General features: G+C 42.2%; 1 protein-coding gene across 1 annotated transcript; it reads right to left on the bottom strand.

Moving 5' to 3' along the window:
- Positions 1–12,847: 12,847 nt before the first annotated feature.
- LOC542506 (MADS27) lies at positions 12,848–20,545 on the bottom strand. Its single transcript, NM_001112055.1, is given in 8 exon segments — positions 12,848–13,071; positions 13,187–13,350; positions 14,099–14,140; positions 14,268–14,309; positions 16,549–16,648; positions 17,120–17,190; positions 17,800–17,878; positions 20,329–20,545. Coding segments are annotated over 8 exon segments (732 nt in total). The 5' UTR covers positions 20,514–20,545; the 3' UTR covers positions 12,848–13,022.
- Positions 20,546–21,797: the final 1,252 nt, after the last annotated feature.

The following is a 21,797-nucleotide window of genomic DNA, read 5'->3' as shown; positions in this document are numbered from 1 at the left end:
GATTACAATGGAGTTTTGATCACAAGAACAATTGAGAAAGAAAAGAAGCAATCCAAGCGCAAGAGCTCAAATGAACACGGCAAATCACTCTCACTAGTCACTAGGGTTTTGTGTGGAATTGGAGAGGATTTGATCTCTTTGAATGTGTCTAGAATTGAATGCCTAGCTCTTGTAAGTAGTTGAGAGGTGGGAAAACTTGGATGCAATGAATGGAGGGGTGGTTGGGGTATTTATAGCCCCAACCACCAAAAGTGGCCGTTGGGAGGCTTGTCTGCACGATGGCGCACCGGACAGTCCGGTGCACACCGGACAGTCCGGTGCCCCCTGCCACGTCATCACTGCCGTTGGATTCTGACTGTTGGAGCTTCTGACTTGTGGGCCCGCCTGGGTGTCCGGTGCACACCGGACAGGTACTGTTCCTTGTCCGGTGTGCCAGTATGGGCACGCCTGCCATCTGTGCGCGCAGAGCGCGCATTTATTGCGCGGCAGAGAGCCGTTGGCGCGGAGGTAGCCGTTGCACCGGAGTCGCACCGGACAGTCCGGTGCACACCGGACAGTCCGGTGAATTATAGTGGACTAGCCGTTGGAGTTTCCCGAAGCTGGCGAGTTCCTGAGGCCGACTTCCCTTGGCGCACCGGACACTGTCCGGTGGTACACCGGACAGTCCGGTGAATTATAGCCGAGTCGCCTCTAGAAATTCCCGAAGGTGGCGAGTTTGAGTCTGAGTCCCCCTGGTGCACCGGACATGTCCGGTGGCACACCGGACAGTCCGGTGCGCCAGACCAGGGGTGCCTTCGGTTGCCCCTTTGCTCCTTTGTTGAATCCAAAAACTTGGTCTTTTTATTGGCTGAGTGTGAACCTTTTACATCTATACACTTGGGCAAACTCGTTAGTCCAAAGATTTGTGTTGGGCAATTCAACCACCAAAATTATTTAGGAACTAGGTGTAAGCCTAATTCCCTTTCAATCTCCCCCTTTTTGGTGATTGATGCCAACACAAACCAAAGCAAATATAGAAGTGCATAATTGAACTAGTTTGCATAATTTGAGTGTAAAGGTTGCTTGGAATTGAGCCAATATAAATACTTACAAGATATGCATGGATTGTTTCTTTCTTAGATAACATTTTGGACCACGATTGCACCACATGTTTTGTTTTTGCAAATTCTTTTTGTAAATCCATTTCAAAGTTCTTTTGCAAATGGTCAAAGGTAAATGAATAGGATTTTGCAAACCATTTTCAAGATTTGAAATTTTCTTCCCCTGTTCAAATGCTTTTCCTTTGACTAAACAAAAAAACCTCTCCTTACTCCCCCTAAAGGAGATCCTCCTCTTAGTGTTCAAGAGGGTTTTGATATATCATTTTTGAAATACTACTTTCTCCCCCTTTTGAACATAATAGGATACCAATTGATAAATACTTCTTGGAAAACACTAAGTTTTTGAAATTGGAATTGGTGGTGGTGCGGTCCTTTTGCTTTGGGCTCATTTCTCCCCCTTTTTGGCATGAATCGCCAAAAACGGAATCATTAGAGCCCTCTTAGTGCTATCTTCCCCTTGGGTCATAAATAAATGAGTTAAGATTATACCAAAGGCGAAGTCCTTTTCTTTGATTCTCATTTCTCCCCCAAGGATGGAGAGTCTCTTGGAGCGACGGCGAAGGATGAGTTACGGAGTGGAAGCCTTTGTCTTTGCCGAAGACTCCAATTCCCTTTCAATATACCTATGACTCGGTTTGAAATACTCTTGAAAACACATTAGTCATAGCATATACAAAAGAGACGTGATCAAAGGTATATTTATGAGCTATGTGTGCAAGTTAGCAAAAGAAATTCCTAGAATCAAGAATATTGAGCTCATGCCTAAGTTTGGTAAAAGTTTGTTCATCAAGAGGCTTGGTAAAGATATCGGCTAATTGATCTTTAGTGTTAATGTATGAAATCTCGATATCCCCCTTTTGTTGGTGATCCCTAAGAAAATGATACCGAATGGCTATGTGTTTAGTGCGGCTATGCTCGACAGGATTGTCGGCCATTTTGATTGCACTCTCATTATCACATAGCAAAGGGACTTTGGTTAATTTGTAACCATAGTCCCGCAGGGTTTGCCTCATCCAAAGCAATTGCGCGCAACAATGGCCTGCGGCAATGTACTCGGCTTCGGCGGTGGAAAGAGCGACCGAATTTTGCTTCTTTGAAGCCCAAGACACCAAGGATCTTCCCAAGAACTGGCAAGTCCCCGATGTGCTCTTCCTATTAATTTTACACCCTGCCCAATCAGCATCTGAATAACCAAGTAAATCAAATGTGGATCCCCGAGGGTACCAAAGTCCAAACTTAGGAGCATAAGCCAAATATCTCAAGATTCGTTTTACGGCCGTAAGGTGGGATTCCTTAGGGTCGGATTGGAATCTTGCACACATGCAAACGGAAAGCATAATGTCCGGTCGAGATGCACATAAATAAAGCAATGAACCAATCATCGACCGGTATACCTTTTGATCCACGGACTTACCTCCCGTGTCGAGGTCGAGATGCCCATTTGTTCCCATGGGAGTCTTGATGGGCTTGGCATCCTTCATCCCAAACTTGTTTAGAATGTCTTGAGTGTACTTTGTTTGGCTAATGAAGGTGCCCTCTTGGAGTTGCTTTACTTGGAATCCTAAGAAATACTTCAACTCCCCCATCATAGACATCTCGAATTTTTGTGTCATAATCCTACTAAACTCTTCACATGTAGACTCGTTAGTAGACCCAAATATAATATCATCAACATAAATTTGGCATACAAACAAGTCATTTTCAAGAGTTTTAGTAAAGAGTGTAGGATCGGCTTTTCCGACTTTGAAGCCATTAGCAATAAGGAAATCTCTAAGGCATTCATACCATGCTCTTGGGGCTTGCTTGAGCCCATAAAGCGCCTTAGAGAGCTTATAGACATGGTTAGGATACTCACTGTCTTCAAAGCCGGGAGGTTGCTCAACATAGACCTCTTCCTTGATTGGTCCATTGAGGAAGGCACTTTTCACGTCCATTTGATAAAGCTTAAAGCCATGGTAAGTAGCATAGGCTAATAATATGCGAATTGACTCAAGCCTAGCTACGGGTGCATAGGTTTCACCAAAATCCAAACCTTCGACTTATGAATACCCTTTGGCCACGAGTCGAGCTTTGTTCCTTGTCACCACACCATGCTCATCTTGCTTGTTGCGGAAGACCCATTTGGTTCCTACAACATTTTGGTTAGGACATGGAACTAAATGCCATACCTCGTTCCTCGTGAAATTGTTGAGCTCCTCTTGCATTGCCACCACCCAATCCGAATCTTGTAGTGCTTCCTCTACCTTGTGTGGCTCAATAGAGGAAACAAACGAGTAATGTTCACAAAAATGTGCAATACGAGATCTAGTAGTTACCCCCTTATGAATGTCGCCGAGGATGGTGTCGACGGGGTGATCTCGTTGGATTGCTTGGTGGACTCTTGGGTGTGGCGGTCTTTGCTCTTCATCCTCCTTGTCTTGATCATTTGCATCTCCCCCTTGATTATTGCCGTCATCTTGAGGTGACTCATTTGCTTGATCTTCTCCTTCATCAACTTGAGTCTCACCCTCAACTTGTGTTGGTGGAGATGCTAGCGTGGAGGAGGATGGTTGATCTTGTGCATGTGGAGGCTCTTCAGATTCCTTAGGACACACATCCCCAATGGACATGTTCCTTAGCGCTATGCATGGAGCCTGTTCTTCACCTATCTCATCAAGATCAACTTGCTCTACTTGAGAGCCGTTAGTTTCGTCAAACACAATGTCACAAGAAACTTCAACTAGTCCTGAGGACTTGTTAAAGACTCTATATGCCCTTGTGTTTGAATCATATCCTAGTAAAAAGCCTTCTACAGTTTTAGGAGCAAATTTAGATTTTCTACCTCTCTTAACAAGAATAAAGCATTTGCTACCAAAAACTCTAAAATATGAAATGTTGGGCTTTTTACCGGTTAGGAGTTCATAGGATGTCTTCCTGAGGATTCGGTGAAGATATAACCGGTTGATGGCGTAGCAGGCGGTGTTAACCGCTTCGGCCCAAAACCGGTCCGGTGTCTTGTACTCATCAAGCATGGTTCTTGCCATGTCCAACAAAGTTCGGTTCTTCCTCTCCACTACACCATTTTGTTGTGGAGTGTAGGGAGAGGAGAACTCATGCTTGATGCCCTCCTCCTCAAGGAAGCCTTCAATTTGAGAGTTCTTGAACTCCGTCCCGTTGTCGCTTCTTATTTTCTTGATCCTTAAGCCGAACTCATTTTGAGCCCGTCTCAAGAATCCCTTTAAGGTCTCTTGGGTTTGAGATTTTTCCTGTAAAAAGAATACCCAAGTGAAGCGAGAATAATCATCCACTATTACAAGACAATACTTACTCCCGCCGATGCTTATGTAAGCAATCGGGCCGAATAGATCCATGTGGAGTAGCTCAAGTGGCCTGTCGGTCGTCATGATGTTCTTGTGTGGATGTTGGGTTCCAACTTGCTTCCCGGCTTGGCATGCGCTACAAATCCTGTCTTTCTCAAAATGAACATTGGTTAATCCTAAAATGTGTTCCCCCTTTAGAAGCTTATGAAGATTCTTCATTCCAACATGGGCTAGTCGGCGGTGCCAGAGCCAACCCAAGTTAGTCTTAGCAATTAAACATGTGTCGAGTTCAGCTCTATCAAAATCTACCAAGTATAGCTGACCCTCTAACACACCCTTAAATGCTATTGAATCATCACTTCTTCTAAAGACAGTGACACCTACATCAGTGAATAGACAGTTGTAGCCCATTTGACATAATTGGGATACGGAAAGCAAATTGTAATCTAAAGAATCTACAAGAAAAACATTGGAGATGGTATGGTCAGGTGATATAGCAATTTTACCCAATCCTTTGACCAAACCTTGATTTCCATCCCCGAATGTGATAGCTCGTTGGGGATCTTGGTTTTTCTCATATGAGGAGAACATCCTTTTCTCCCCTGTCATGTGGTTTGTGCATCCACTGTCGAGTATCCAACTTGAGCCCCCGGATGCATAAGCCTACAAAACAAGTTTAGTTCTTGACTTTAGGTACCCAAACGGTTTTGGGTCCTTTGGCATTAGAAACAAGAACTTTGGGTACCCAAACACAAGTTTTGGAGCCCTTGTGTTTGCCCCCAACAAACTTGGCAACTACCTTGCCGGATTTGTTAGTAAGCACATATGATGCATCAAAAGTTTTGAATGAAATAGCATGATCATTTGATGCATTAGGAATCTTCTTTCTAGGCAACTTGGCACGGGTTGGTTGCCTAGAGCTAGATGTCTCACCCTTATACATAAAAGCATAATTAGGGCCAGAGTGAGACTTCCTAGAATGAATCTTCCTAATTTTGCTCTCAGGATAGCCGGCAGGGTACAAAATGTAACCCTCGTTATCCTGAGGCATGGGAGCCTTGCCCTTAACAAAGTTAGATAAGTTCTTTGGAGGGGCATTAAGTTTGACATTGTCTCCCCTTTGGAAGCCAATGCCATCCTTGATGCCAGGGCGTGTCCCATTATAAAGCATGCTACGAGCAAATTTAAATTTCTCATTTTCTAAGTTGTGCTCGGCAATTTTAGCATCTAGTTTTGCTATATGATCATTTTGTTGTTTAATTAAAGCCATATGATCATGAATAGCATCAATATCAACATTTCTACATCTAGTACAAATAGTGACATGCTCAATGGTAGATGTAGATGGTTTGCAAGAATTAAGTTCAACAATCTTAGCACGAAGTATATCATTCTTATCTCTAAGATCGGCAATGGTAACTTTGCAAACATCAAAATCTTTAGCCTTAGTAATCAAATTTTCATTCTCTAATCTAAGGCTAGCAAGAGAAATGTTTAATTCTTCAATCCTAGTAAGCAAATCATCATTATTATCTCTAGGATTTGGAATTGAAACATTACAAACATGAGAATCAACCTTAGCATTTAAACTAGCATTTTCATTTCTAAGGTTGTCAATCATCTCACGGCAAGTGCTTAGCTCACTAGACAATTTTTCACATTTTTCAACTTGTAGAGCGTAAGCATTTTTAACCTTAACGTGTTTTTTATTTTCCTTGATTAGGAAGTCCTCTTGGGAGTCCAAGAGATCATCCTTCTCATGGATGACACTAATTAGTTCATTTAATTTCTCCTTTTGTTCCATGTTAAGGTTGGCAAAAAGAGTACGCAAATTATCTTCCTCACCACTAGCATTATCATCACTGGAAGACTCATATTTAGTGGAGGAGTTGGATTTAACCTTCTTCTTTTTGCCGTCCTTTGCCATGAGGCACTTGTGGCCGACGTTGGGGAAGAGAAGTCCCTTGGTGACGGCGATGTTGGCGGCGTCCTCGTCGTCGGAGGAGTCGCTTGAGCTTTCGTCGGAGTCCCACTCCCGACAAACATGGGCATCGCCGCCCTTCTTCTTGTAGTATCTCTTCTTCTCCTTTCGCTGAGTGTGAACCTTTTACATCTATACACTTGGGCAAACTCGTTAGTCCAAAGATTTGTGTTGGGCAATTCAACCACCAAAATTATTTAGGAACTAGGTGTAAGCCTAATTCCCTTTCACCTCTGATAAGTGGCACCAGCATTTTTCAGACTAAATGTCATGACAACCCACTCAAATAAACCAATGAAACCTGGACATATAAAGGTCGTTTTAGATGCATCTTCTTCGGCCATGAAAATCTGATTATATTCGGCATTACCATCAAGAAAGCTAATAATTCTATTCCCTGATGCATTATTGATTAATGTTTCGTCTATGGGTATGGGATATTCATCTTTAGGAGTTGCTCTATTTAAATTGCAAAAATCAATGCATACTCTAAGCTTATCTGACTCCTTCTCCATCGGCACAATATTGGAGACCCACTCTGCGTGTCTACAAGGTCTAATAAAATTGGCTTCTAGTAGCCGGTGAATTTCGTCCTTAATTCTTGGGAGAAGGTCTGGACGAAATGTTCTAGCTTTCTGCTTGAAAGGTCTGAAACCGGATTTAATGGACAGCTGATGTTCTACGATCTCATGGCTTAATCCCGGCATCTCAGTGTAATTCCAAGCAAAGCAATCTGAATATTCTTTCAATAGACCGATCATTTCATTTCTAGGATCGGTCTCCAGGGTCTTGTTTACAAAAGTTGACCTTGGAGTTTTACCATCTCCTATGTCGATCTCCTCCAAAGGATCGGCCGATGTAAACCCCTATCCTAGTTTATCGAGATCTCTGAATTCCTTTATCATGTCCCAAACAGAGGAATTAGATGATCTTTGTGTGATGGCGGACTCTCCGGTCTCGGGGCCGGATCATCCGTGATACTGTCTTAAAGACCGAACTGTTTTGTGAAAGACCGGACCATCTGGCCTCAGAAGCCGAATTGTCCGTGACCAAGGACTCATGAATTTGTGTGTACTCATCATTTAAACTTTATTTAGGATTTAGCCAATTCTCCATCGGCTCTAGCATTACAGGAATGAAACCCTTCTTATCTATACTTATGAACTGGTAATCAGAAAAATCTACTCCTGTGAGACATGTAGCAGTCTCATAAGTCCAGAGTACAGGGGCATCGGCCACAACGATACAGGCCGATACATTAGCATGTACTTGTTCTACATCATCGCCTACCCATTGTATTAACATTTGATGTAATGTAGAAGGTATACATTAGTTGGCATGAATCCAATCTCTGCCTAGCATTAGACTGTAATTTCCTTCTACATCAGCGACGAAGAATGCAGCAGCAAGGGTCTTAGTCCCGATGGTTAATTCAACGGACGTGACTCCCCTGGCTTTGATCGAACTATCAGTTCCAATACCGCTGAGGGTCACATTGGTCTTGACAAGTTCGTCATCTTGTTTACCTAATTTTCTGTACAATGAATAAGGCATTAGATTTACAGCGCCCCTCCATCTACCAACATTTTAGCAATCGGTATCCCATCAATGTGACCGTGCACGAAGAGCGGTTTTAAATGATTTACTGATTTCTTTGGTTTAGTAAAGGCGACTTCTTTAGGACCAAAATCAAACTGGGCAACAACAGGTTCATCGTCGTCGACAATAGTACAATCAGCGGAAAATGTAATAACATTTACATCCATACATGGGCGCTCTGGAGAAGCTTCGTAGTCGACCAGATCTTCTCCCAGTAGGTCGTCCTCCTCCATTGATGTCGGTACATCGTCGGAGGCGTCCTGGTGTGGTGCGGACAGTCCGGAATCAAGGGTCAGACGGTCCGCGCCTTGTGTAGATGGTCCGTCCTTTTTAGCCGGGTTGTCTGCCATACCTGCAGGGTGCTGCACAAGTGTTATTTTATTTTCTATTTTTGTGGACGATTGCTTTTCCTCAACGCCCTTTGGTCTCCATTTTTTTTGCGGTGGCGGGTACTGTGGATGTGTGTCATTGAATATCTTTTCCGCCTCATTTTCCTGGTTCTCTTTTGCTCTTAGGCGCTATAATTTTCGCTTTTAGGACCGTGTCAATCCCGCTGGGCACCATCGAGGCATGGAGTATTTTGGATCGGCTATTTTGAAGGCAGTCGTATCTTCTGTTTTGTTCGTGTTGGCCGATTCACCAAAAATTATCGGCCCTTCACTTTCTTTCTGTATGACGACATCTGTTGTACCTATTTTGATGATGTCCTTTTTTGTCGTTCTTTCAGTTGCTGCAGACATATGCCCCCCTGCCGGATTGGTCGACCTTTGAGGCCGAGTAGTCCGGCAATCTTGTTGGGCCTGTGTCTGGTGACCGGATTGAGCGGCGCTCAATCGGTCTTGCACTGGTGGTGCTAACCTGTCGAATACAGATGTTTGGGTGCCCCCAAGCGGGGTACTGTGGCATCCCAAGTGGATATGGTGGCATGCCCCACATTTGATTTGGGACATATGGTGGAGGTATGTATGCGTATGGATATGGCATAAGTGGATATGGGGGTGGAGGTGTCCATGTAGGTATGTTAGGTCTTAGTTGGACAGTATGACCCTCCATTTTTTCTGATTGGTGAGGTGGTCCAATCGGTCTTACCTGATATTGCTCACGAATGGGCGAGCGAGGTCGCTTTGCTGGCCGGTCACTGGGGCCGGCCTTCTTTTTCACATATTTGGACAATAATTGATCGAATGTCGGGCCGGATTTGACCAACCGACCAGCTGCTTTAAATGTATTTGTTTTCCACGTACCTATCTCTGGTCGTCGTGGTTTGAAGGTACGAGGTCGTTGCGGGTCCTAAGTGTTGCCGGACCGTCCGATGGACTTCTCCAAACTGTCCGGCGTAGTCCCAGACCGTCTACGCCTATGCGTCGGACCGTCCAAGATGCGTAGTATGGGCTCCTGTATCTGTCCCCTTGTCTGTGCTTGCCACCCAGTGTCGGAGGTAGTGATGGTCACCTTCAGGGTCTCCCCTCCATCAGGAGTCTTTTCCGCCACTACTTTCCTGCAAGAAACTTTATTGCTTTCATCGGCCTTCTGTGTGTTGCCGATGATGACTTCTTTGCCCTTTTCCTTATCGGCTGTGCTGGGCCGAATTAGGACCTTTTTACCCTCAAAATCAATCATGTTCATCGAAAAGGGCTCCGTGCCCACCTGCATTTCCTAAAATTTCAATCGTCCTTCGTTAATGGCCGATTGAATCTGTCGACGGAATACATTACAATCATTAGTGGCATGAGAAAATAAGTTATGCCACTTGCAGTATGCACGACGTTTTAGCTCGTCGGCGGATGGAACAGTGTGATTTATTTTAATGTTGTCATTTTTGAGTAATTCATCAAATATTTTATCACATTTACCAACATTAAATGTAAACTTAACTTCCTCTTGTCGTTTCTTTTGAACCGGCTGCAAGGAAGAACAAGCCAAAGATTTGGCCTGCTTTGGTCAAACCATTTCAGCGGCATATACCTCTGTTGATTCGTCGTCCGAGCTACCTTGGTCGCACTCTACTATATGGACATTGTGACGAATGGTTTTGGCAGTTTCTTTGCTTTGGCTTTCCCAAGCCAAAGCTCTCTGGTGTAATTGTGCTAGCGTGAAAATTGGATGCATTCTAATCTTTTTTTAAATAATATCTCAGTCCATTAAAGGCTAATCTTGTTAGCTGTTTTTCTACTAAGTGTATTTGGAAGCATCGGTTTCTTGTATCCCGGATCCTCCGGATGTATTCATTAACCGATTCGTCCGTCCCCTGTCGCAGGGCCACTAGGTCTACCAGATCTAATTCATAATCACCGGAAAAGAAGTGATCATGGAATTTTTTTTCTAACTCCCCCATGGCAAAATAGAATTAGGAGGTAAAGTGGCATACCATGCGAATGCGGTTCCTGTTAAAGACAATGAAAATAAATGCATGTGAAATGCTTCCCACATTGTGCTAAGAACTGGCCTATGTGTTCGAGCGTGTTTTTTCCTTGGTCACCCGAAAATTTCGCGAATTCGGGTATCCTGGTTCCCTGGGGGTATGGGTGGTGATCAAATCGGCTGTCATAAGGTTTCCGATATGATTGCCCCCCAGGCACCATGCTTACTCCGAGCTTATCTCGGAACCCCCGGCTATTTCCTCACTCACTATATCGATGGCAGCCGATGCGAGACCACCGACTCTTTGGTTACACATAGGTGGGGTTGGCTGGATATTAGCATGTTGTCTTCCCCCCCATTGGTTTGAGCTATGTGGTGCATTGTCATTTGCCCTATATGGCTAATAAGATTGATCGTTCCTTTCTGGCCTTCTAGGAGGGGCCGGAAAGCTTTCCTGGGCTCTGGATTTTGTATTAATGGGATGATGCATTGCATAGTATGATGGGAAGTGTTGCTGGGACGGGTGAGGATTCAGGTAACAATTCTCCTTAAAAAAGTCATGCGCGGATTGTTCGAACATTGGCCCGGACCGTCCGTGATTATATGCGGACCGTCCGTCGTTGTATGCGGACGGTCCGACTGGGTAGTTTAGATTTTGTGCCATATGTTGTGGCTCGGGTGCATGTCTAGGTAACTCATTAAAAAGGGGTCCGGCCGCTGCGGGTCCGGACGGTCCGCGCTCACGTGCGGACGGTCCAGACATGTGCAGATCAGCTGATTTACTACTGATTTGCGGTTGCTCAGGGTATGTGTCCATCATATCGGCATCCCATAAAGGGTTTGTGACTGGTCGTGACAACAAATAACCGATGTATTACGTGTGTTTCCCCCTAATTCAACCTCGTGCGAAGGAAAATTTGCAATGGTAGATTTATCGAATGCACGTACTAGTCTCCTATAATCATTTTGCATACCCCCTATGATACTTTGCATTTGTTCTCGTTGTTCATCTACATAATTCTTAAGAGATTGTAGCTCGTTTGTGTTACTTACATTGGGGATATCTGGTGTGGGTCGGAGCGAAGCCGGATCCATCGCCCGTTGTCGGACGACTTTATTGTTCCTGTCCACTTTGAAGTTAGCCAGGAATTTCGCCTTTGCCTCTTGAATCAACTGCTCCTTGTTCTCCTCGAACTGGAGCTGTTCGTGAGCCGGCAAGGTTTCCCAAGTCGGCTCTATAATGTTGTTGGGGGAGACTTCAGAACTATCCCTTGAACCGGCCATTGAGGGCCGATTTGATGGGTCTAGATGTGTTGTCCCCAGCGGAGTCGCCAAAAGTATGTTGACACCTTTTTCGGGCGCCAATCACTCAACACGAACCGTGGCGGTGCTCTCTGCACAGGGGCGAACGGTCCGTGGCCTGGCGTAGGGCTAGGATTTCCTGCCTGACGGTCCGCGCGTGCGCAGGGGCGGCGGAAGTCGCCAGCGGCGCCTGGATCTCGCTCCCGGGAGGGACCCCGTCGGGGAGGAGAGATCCTAGGAGATGTCTAGGCTCGGCAGGCCGACATAGACTCCTCTAATCGACGTAGAGTCGAAGAGAAGCGAAGATTTTGGAGATTGGAAGACTAATCTAGAACTAGACTAGAACTACTACTAAGAATAAATGTAAATTATATTGATTGAGGGTTCGATTGATTGATTAAATCGATCGTATTCCTCTGCTTTTATAGAGGAGGGGGCTGGACCCGTTACCAACAAAATTCCGAGCTAATCCCGAGATTCTCGCCAATAAACATAGCAAGAAACTTGGAACCCTAATCTGTTCTGCGCTTCCGCGGACCATCCGGCCCACAGGCGCGGACCGTCCGGTGCTCTTTTTAGTGCTCAACAGAGCCGAACCATGTTGAGCCATATTGATTTGGTACACATACAAATGTGATTGGTTTGGCCATATGCATGCGAGGCTAGGAGAGGAAACAATGTTTGGTTTACTGGGTTAACAAGATGAATAAATAAATATATAATATGTTATATAGTAAGTGTAGTAGTTTAGTTTTGTAAACACGAAAGTGCAATCGATTTATTAATTAGATATATCAATTAAAAGGATATAACAAAAAATATAAATAAAACGCTTTCTTGATTTGTGTGCCTGCACCAACTCAACCTGGCTCACTAGATACACTCAACCCTGATCCCACGTCTATTTTATGACTTTCGTTTTGCTCTGAATCTATATAGATCGAGAGTGGGTTTAAATTTCAAAAAAGTCAAAATATTTTATATTTTTTTTCTAGTTCCATGAATCCAGCTTGGTCCAAAGACCAATACAGGCATCCAAACATTACGCTACCTGCACCCGTGGAACCTAACCTAGAATCTATGCAGGCTTTCAATCACGCCCTTTAGATAATGCACGCATGTGCAGTACGCATATACGATGTGGCTTATAGCCTTTAATTTATACGGATACACGCAAACGCATCGTCAAGCAAGCAGCTAGTCCTGTATGTTTCATTGCGCGTTACATTCATATAACAAAATCACAGACATGTTTTTCGACACATTGACACACAGACTAGATCATATATGTGACTGAAACACAGCTGTCACTCTTAGCTTGCATAGAGTATGATGCTGCCACCGCATCTTTATTTATTTCCTTTGCCTCAAGATCCATCTTCAGGGTAGCCATGTTGGCATGAAGTTATTCATATGCTCAGGAGCGAACCTGCAAACATGCATGCCAAACACAACAACAAGACATGATCAGATCGATGCACAGGCTCGCTTTATGTACGATATAGCGAATCACATGATGCATCTGGAGGCATATGATGACATACCCGATCTGCAGGGTTGGCTCTGCTGCAGCTTCCAGGGGATGAAAGAACAAACCATTGCCAACATGTGATGGGGCCTGCTGTTGAGGAGAGTGCCTCTCGTAGCCGAGTAAGTTGGCACCGTGCTCCCACACTTGGCCATGCACCTGGTTGCTGGTCTCCTCCAGCTTTTTTATTTGCAAAACAATCACGTGAAGAAACCACATTAATTTTTTATACGAAACAAGAAACCTCATTGATCTCAGAAACCCCCCTTAAAACTCATTTAGTTGGTAAATACTGTTATCACATGCATACTGTAATAGCAGTCAAATGTAACAATATGCACAATGCATATTTTGAGAGGTTAATATATGAATTACAGTTGTGCTGCCACAACTGAACAACAGTATTCCTTATGCAAAACATCCTGTGGCGGATATATTAAGACAAACACCATGCATATAGAAGTATTATCCACAGCAGATTGTGTAAAATATAGAATTTGTACTGTATATTACACTATTTATATATAGAGTAAAGTTTGAAATAATAGATGAGATTGGAGACGTGATAGGGTCGTAGCTGCTGCTGGAGACAGCATATATAAGTGATAGCTGGTTCAACTGATTAACATGAACCAGTACAGTGTATATTTGTGCTCATGGAAACTCAATTTAATGTGTTCATTGCACATGTATTCGCAAGCATATATACGCAGATTATATGTGTGTGCAACGAGCATATGCTGTTAATAAACAGATCTTCCAACTTGAAGAGCTCAATGCTGCTTTATTGATATATTCCATCTACTTTAACTCAAAACATGACATCAAAACAAAATAACAATATGCTTTCTCGAGTATCTAAACAAGACCGGGTAAAATATGTATGCAGCATTTAAGGGACATGGTTAGGACCATTATGCATGCATACCTTTCTTCTAAGGCACTTATTTGCTTCACACAGCATTTGCTCCTGGACATGGTTTAGCGATATCATTAATTAGTTAGAACAGTACATATGCTCTTATCTAGGAAGAAATCATCCAAAAATATATCTACATGTAGAAATATTTATAAATTCTATCATATTAATAGCATACCCTCCTCTGAAGATCAGTGAGCTGATCAAGCATATGTTGTGTCTGCGAAATCAGAAATTTCCTTGATTAGCATTTGAAAGATACAAAATACAAAATCGTTCATACCTATATGAAATGTATGTGCGAAAGGGTTATAGCTGAGTTGGTTAGGTGGTCTGAGCAGCACTACTCAGATCCTGGAGTTGACTTCCCATGGGAGCGAATTTCAGGTTGTGATTAAAGAAATCCCCTCGTCAGTACCACGCCAAAGCATGGGTCTAAGGCCCGGTCCCAATCGCAGTCGTTTCTCATATGTGTTATGGTGCCGTTGTGTATGGGCGTGATAGGTGTTCGAGGGTTTTCTCGACTTGCATGAGAAAGTCTTCTTAATATAATGTATGGGGCTCTCATACCCCGCAGGTCGAGTTTTTTTATATGAAATGAATTTCATCATTCAAAATATTTCAAATTCCAGACCTACCTAATAATTAAGGTGCATTAGTCACAGAAAATATTAGAGATGAATTACAATAGATGGTACTCTCAAATATCTATGGACTGTTAATCCATATGTTAATTATCATATGTTGGAGCATCTTTAATAGTTTCCAAAAATCAATTGGTAAATCAATAAGTTTTTCAAGTGGCTAAAAAACTTAATTGGGAGATTATTTGTTGAGCTTCTCCAATAGTTTTAAAAATCCCACTCCTAAAATATATATAACAATTTTGTATCAGAAATCATGGACTATATCCAAATCACTATGATTGCTTATATATTTTCTTTCTCACTTGTATATTTGCATTGAGAACCATGTTCCAGTTATTCTTCCCCACATCATTATATCTTTAGTTTGGCCAATCAATATACATGTGTATATTTCCGCGTGGTTGGGCCAGTGTTGGGAGTTAAGATAGAGAATTGTGGGAGAACATTTTTTAAAATCTTGCCAGGGAATCAAGATTTGGAGTAGATTATGAAGATGTTTATGACTTCCTTGGTGGTAGAGGAGAAATAGCTAGGGAAACTATCTTCCATTAGATCGAACGTACATGTATAATCCAACTTTCCTATTTAATGTAACGTGATGTCGTGACATACGGTATAAAATGTAAGTGTATTTCTTCAAACTTATTTATTTTGTAATAAAAAAGTTTAAGTTGTAGCATTTAAAAAAAAAACTGACGGGATTCACAACATTTTTATGACGTGAAGAAAAATTTACATCAGATCTTGCGACTTTGAAAAAAAAAACCTAACTGCTCTATATATACGACCCTAGTTTAGATCTAACTAAAGGATACAAGTGGTGCAGTTCTTCACCGTTCTGATAACAACTTTGGGGGTAGAAAAATGGCTTTGGTAGTTTTATTATGCTCTTGACACTTCACTACTCAAACTTACTCAAGCTAATGCGAAGATAAAAAATTACTCACGTGCGTGTACAATTTCATCGTGTATACCAAACGGTTCTCTTTACCTGATCAAAGAGACGGATGGAGCGGTGGGGCAGGCGAGGCTCGAGATCCCCTACCGCTTCGGATCCCATATAGTCTCATTAGAGCCTCTCCTAATCTAAAATGTGCACAATATAATGTAGAAGGGGCTTCTATACTGCAGCAGTTTAGATCAGTCGTCCCTTCTAAACTTTTTTTCTGACTCCGTCTATGCCTGATCATGTCGGTGCAAACAAGGAGGGGCAAAAGATATTTATTACTTGAGGGATGGTGCGATTCTAGAAATTTGCTTAATTATATCATTTGATTGTTTTATTTTTTATAATAAAACAAGGGTTATGATTTCTATAAGATCTTACCTTCTAAAAGGTAACAGGAGTACCATAACAAATTAAAGTACTATATACTATAAAATAGGAGTACTATACTATACGTAGTTGAGAACCTCCCTCCTAATAAAAATATCTTTTTGCTATTTTTAAACTCATTTTTATGTTTCTTGGAAAATATTTTCACCAACGGTTTTATTACCTGGACCGCCTATGGAACTCGAGTTTCACTAGCGGTTTTCTTAGTTCAACTACCAGTGGAGGTTTTCAGTTACACGTTTGTATAAAAATTATTTCTATTGGCCTCTAGTACTGATGATTGTAAAAAACGTCAGTGCAAATAGGTTTACCACTAACAGTATAAAACTTTTGTGTACTAGTGTGACGATCACAATTATATATAGAGTACTCTATATTCAAAATGGCTTGTTAATTAGAAATATGAACTGTGTTATCAACACTAGCTTCATCCAAAAGAAATAACGCATTAGAAAATGGTTTCTTCAATGAATTACCCTTGTGGATCTTATGTGCCTTAAGGATGAATCAAGTTGCTTCTCAAGCTGCTCAAGCTCTTTGACACCAAGTGACCCCAGATCTTCACCAAGCAAATTCCTGTAATTGCGAATAAAGCGAAAATCAAATATGTGCATCTTAGCTAAGCATTACACATTCCATTAAGAAACTTAGTTTAACTTCGTTGAGATTAAATTATGGTTTCTGGATTCATTTAGTGTACATAAATGATATCTAATTCAAAGGTTATGAGAATTCTGAAACTCTTTTCAGGTGTGCATATATGCTGAAGACCCAATGCTTTAGCTATGCAATGAATCTTTATGTTTTGTACTAGTTAATCACCAAAGTAGGGCAAAACAAACAATACAGAAACATTTTTCCCTGAAAAGGGATGTCATTTACCTGGTACCTAACTAATAGTTCATACACTGGAAATGACAGTTCCACAAATTTATTTTGATGAAATTGTCCAAACATGTGTAGCAATTTTTCTAATGGACAATGTGGATCGGGCAAGAGAGATTCCTTTTGTTGCGAAGATACAACTCAAACGTAGAGTCAACTTGCCTCTGAGTCCTCTGTAAATTATCCACCCTCGCTTTCAGCTTGAGGTACTCATTACGACTGCTCTGGACTAACTGCAAAATAAGAGGTACTTCAGTCCGCAAAATATATTGAAAAAAAAGTGAGCATTAAATGCTTTTGAAGCAAATAGTGGCTGGGCAATAGTGACGGGAATGGAATATCAGTTCAGATGCAATGATATTTGGAGCTATATCATCTTTGACAACAGCTCAATGTAAACTTGTGTTTTCTACAACATAGGAATTATATATCCATGATTCTAGTAACTCTAATTGGGAAGTACACGCGATAAAAAGAAACAGGAAATAACAAAACGAAAATGTAGCTTCTGTAATTGCCAGCCCTACACAAACAGAATAAGATGTTCACTTGAACAAAACGAAGATGTAGCTTCTATAATAACTGTATTTTCCAAATTAGAGTTCTAGAATCTTTTTAATTATATGTGATAACTGTACGAGAACAAAACCACTGTATCTTTTAAATTTTCACAAAGAGATGTTGAATCATGAAACTAATTTTTTAAACATCAATATATGGATTTAAGTTTTCATCAAACCAATGAGTACTAGAATCTTTGTATGAGGAAATATAATACTAGTAAAACAGAAGAGAACTCCTGACATTGATTCAGGTAAATAAATGTGTCGAGCTTAGATTACCTCGTTCTCCTTGTTCTGTACAGCAGTATCTGGTCCTCCATAACTGTTTTTTTCATACCTCTCAAGTGTTTTGGTAATGCTACAAGTTCAAAATTAGCATGGATAGTTAGCAGACCACAGAAAATATGTGGTTCATGGAGAAGATGAAGCATTGTCAACAAGGATAATAATATGCAACTAAATTTTGTTTTTCGTTGCGTCCAAGCTGTATACGTATTAGCATATATATGCTTGTCGACGAAACAAATCTTATAGCATCGCTAGTTTTACTATATCTTCCTATCAATACTTCAAGTTCACATAATTAATGTGATTTACATCTGTCGCAGTTATAACACAGAAAATTCCTGATTTAAGCTTACGATACATTCTAACAAACAAAATAATAGAAAAATTATGTCTTGACCCAGCAAAACCATATATAGAGTATTTAATTTCCCCCAATACCGGGAGTGTCAGTTGCCCTAACAACATGTGCTTTAGACTTTCAGAAAGAAAAAAGACGTGAGTGATCATGAACAAAATCTAGTATACAGTATATGTTGAAGATTTGCATGCATATATATAGTATATATGTTGAAGATATGCATGCATATATATGTGACAGCATGCATAAAATACTAGTGTAGAGCAATAGGTGCCAATTGTGTAGACCATAGAAGGGACATATGATAAAGCTTTTGCTTTGGAGAGTTTTGCGGGCAAGGGGATTGAAATGCAGTGAAATGAAAGGACAGTTCGATCAGAAAGGTGGAGTCAGTGGGACACAACGAATGACATTTGAAACCTGACACTTGATTGTACTCTAGTTTATACCTCCAGGGCAGTCCTAGGAATCTTGTTTACAAGGTGTTCAGTTATATATACACTTAAATAATATTACAAACTAAAAAAAATATATAACGTTAGAGTAGTTAGCCCCCCCCCCCCCCAAAATGAAATTACAAACATGTATATAAAATATGAGGTGCAAAAGATGAGCATGTTTATATTATTGGAAAGAAATTAAAGCTAACAATATATACTATCCCGCTTACAGAACAAATCTTGGAGTAAAGAAAACCTTAATATAATATAGTATTTCTACACACTTGCAAATTGCAATATAAAATGGAGAATTTAATTCCAAATTTAGAACTAATAAATTTATAAAATATTAAAAGCTTGCCGCACTTGCTGGATCATGGAATCATTAACTGAAAATTTTCAGCATCCCAACAAAACTAATACTGACACAAGCCTTAGACAAACAGCAAGAGAGTTGGACACAATGCTGATTATCTAGTTACGTTACAGAACATTGTGGAAATTAAGAGATCTTCCTAGGCAATACAAAAAAATTTAAGACGTTACCATATATAAACAAATTAACCACCCATATGGTTTGATCTTATAGTCTTCCCAGTAATAACGGTTAGTGAAAAAATCTGATTGGGTTAATTGATCTAGACAATAATGCTAACGGTTTAATTTTAATTGTGTGAGGGCTTACTTGATCTAGACAACATTGCTAATTAATGTGGGTTGATTTCAATGGTTTTTTGAGTCATTTAATTAAAACAGATTGTCATATATATAATGACCTTTTCGGATCATGAACAATGATATGGGTACTTGATAAAAATATTATATATACACTACTCCATATGAAGCAAATGCAACTGAGATCTTTTCATAATGATATCAGTATAAATGTATTCCTATTTTTGACCGGCCGTGGGAGGGACGCAGGGATAGATAGAGAAGGTTTATAACGTGTACTAAATCTCATTTATTTGGCAGTAACAAAATTCCTTTTTATTTTCAAAGAGATTGCATTCGAAGATCAGCTAGTAATAAGCAACACGCGACGTCCATTCATGCTTGAACTGAGCCTCTAAGCTAAGCTTGCCAAATATGAGACTAAAACATGCAAATGAAAAATCTGAGAAAAACGGCCGGATTCGATCCCGGGTGAAATTAAAGCTTACATGTACGTGCAACACGACAAATTCGATAGAGGGCCCTAGTCCTCGCCCTTTGCTCACCCGAACTTTGTAGCTCTTTATGCATATACAAATAGCGATTAATTTAACTGGGGATTCACGGCACCTCTAGACCAATCGATCCATCAATAATACAAAGTCCACAACCCCAGGAACAAACGAAAATTGGCCAGATCTGCTAAAATCACCATTCTTCACAAGCCAAGGAGCAATTCAGAACCCTAGCTAATTCGGAAAGAAATCCATGAGGCTTAATTTGTACTCCCAGATTAAACCCTAAAAAACGAATCACAGATCAGAAACGACGAGCTTGGCCCTCGCACGTGCGGATCCACCCTGTGGTACCCAGATCCCCGTGAAACTACGCCCGTATAAACAAGCACAAAAACCGTCTAAGCTCCCGCCACCACCCCGCGCTTCCCCGGATGTCAGATCCGAGAGGATCTGCGGCTTCCGGCAACTGCCACAGAACACACACATGTACCATGTGTCCATGTATATATATGTGCGTGCGTGGTGTTCGCACACGCATGCGTGCGTATACCTCTGTCCGCTGCAGAACTCGTAGAGCTTGCCGCGGTTGGAGAAGATGATGAGCGCGACTTCGGCGTCGCAGAGCACGGAGAGCTCGTACGCCTTCTTGAGCAGGCCGTTGCGGCGCTTGGCGAAGGTGACCTGGCGGTTGATCTTGTTCTCGATCCGCTTCAGCTCCACCCGACCCCTCCCCATGGCTAGCTCCCAACCCTTGCAGCTAACCCCAGCTGCAGGCAGACTACCACCGCCGGCCGAGAGCTGGTAGCTGCTAGCTAGCTTTTCCTCTCCGGCTCGACCGGCCCGATGCAACCAAGCAAAAGCCAAGGGGCGGGGAAGAAAGGAGCTGAGGCGAGCGCAGGCAGGACTCAGGAGATGGGTGGAGAGTCGTGGAGAGGGGATTGGGTTAAAAGGGCGAGACGAAAGGGGTGGTGAGTGATTGGGGGCGCGTCCCGCAATTGCCATTTCCGGTAAGGTGGTGGGCGACCCGGAACCCTAGAGGCGAAAGGCCAACCCCTCCCGTCTCGTGATTGCTTTCTGTCCTCCGTCCTGGCACGCCACCTTTTTGCATTATTTAATCAGATTCAATTCCGCGCCTCAATACCCGGCCATGTGTCAGCCTCCCGTCACTCCGTCTCTCTCATCGCTCAGCTGAATTGACCAGTGAGGACTCGACAGCAGGTCGATGCTAGAGAGAGAGAGAGAAAGGAGAGAAAGGGCGTGGACTTTTCTGGATGCAACCTCCGCTTGTCGTGGTTTTGGGCAAAGCCCCCCACCCCTGCCGCTAGAGGGCCCCTCCCCTGCTAACTGCCATAGGTAGGCTCGGCGCGCTGCTTTCCTCTTTCCTCCATCGATTCGAGCTCGACGACCCGTTTTCGTTCCGGCGTCTTCCAACGGGCATGCATGCTTGCAGCGATCGAGCCTGCAGACATGCCGTTCTGGTTCGGAAGAGGTCGGTCGCCATGCATTGCCATAGTTCGCGCAGACAGGACGACGGAGCTCCTCAGCACGCACGGGTGACGTGGTGAGAGCTCATCGATCCGTTTTGCATCGCCTTTTTCCAGAAAGGAGACGCTATATATATGATCCTTTTCAGCCTAGGGATCGATCCGGGGTGTTCTTGTTCCAGACTCGCGGCATGTGTGCAAGCAAGTGTAAAGATCATGCATGTGTGGAGTCCTGGACTTTATCACTTCCATATCTGATGCGATTCTGAAATCTCAATGGACAAAGCGTTTGTTGGTTCGGGTGAATGTAATGCGATTTGTTTTGTGTATTAGCTAAGTCGACCTGGTCCGTATCTAGGAGGCAGGCAGGCCGTCAAAGAAGGCAAGCTAATCACATGCAACACTGTCTTGTCTAGTTGCCTTCACTTGCCTCTAGTCTGACCGAGTTGAGATGATGTTGGCTTACTTAAACAAAACATGTTACCTAGATTAGTAAATATATAAATATAATTAAAATTATTTATTATATGCAACT

The sequence above is a fragment of the Zea mays genome, chromosome 2 (genome assembly GCF_902167145.1).
Source record: "Zea mays cultivar B73 chromosome 2, Zm-B73-REFERENCE-NAM-5.0, whole genome shotgun sequence".
In the NCBI taxonomy this organism is placed as follows: Eukaryota; Viridiplantae; Streptophyta; class Magnoliopsida; order Poales; family Poaceae; genus Zea; species Zea mays.
The sequence above is the reverse complement of the archived record's forward strand: the minus strand, read 5'-3'. Positions and strand labels throughout refer to the sequence as shown.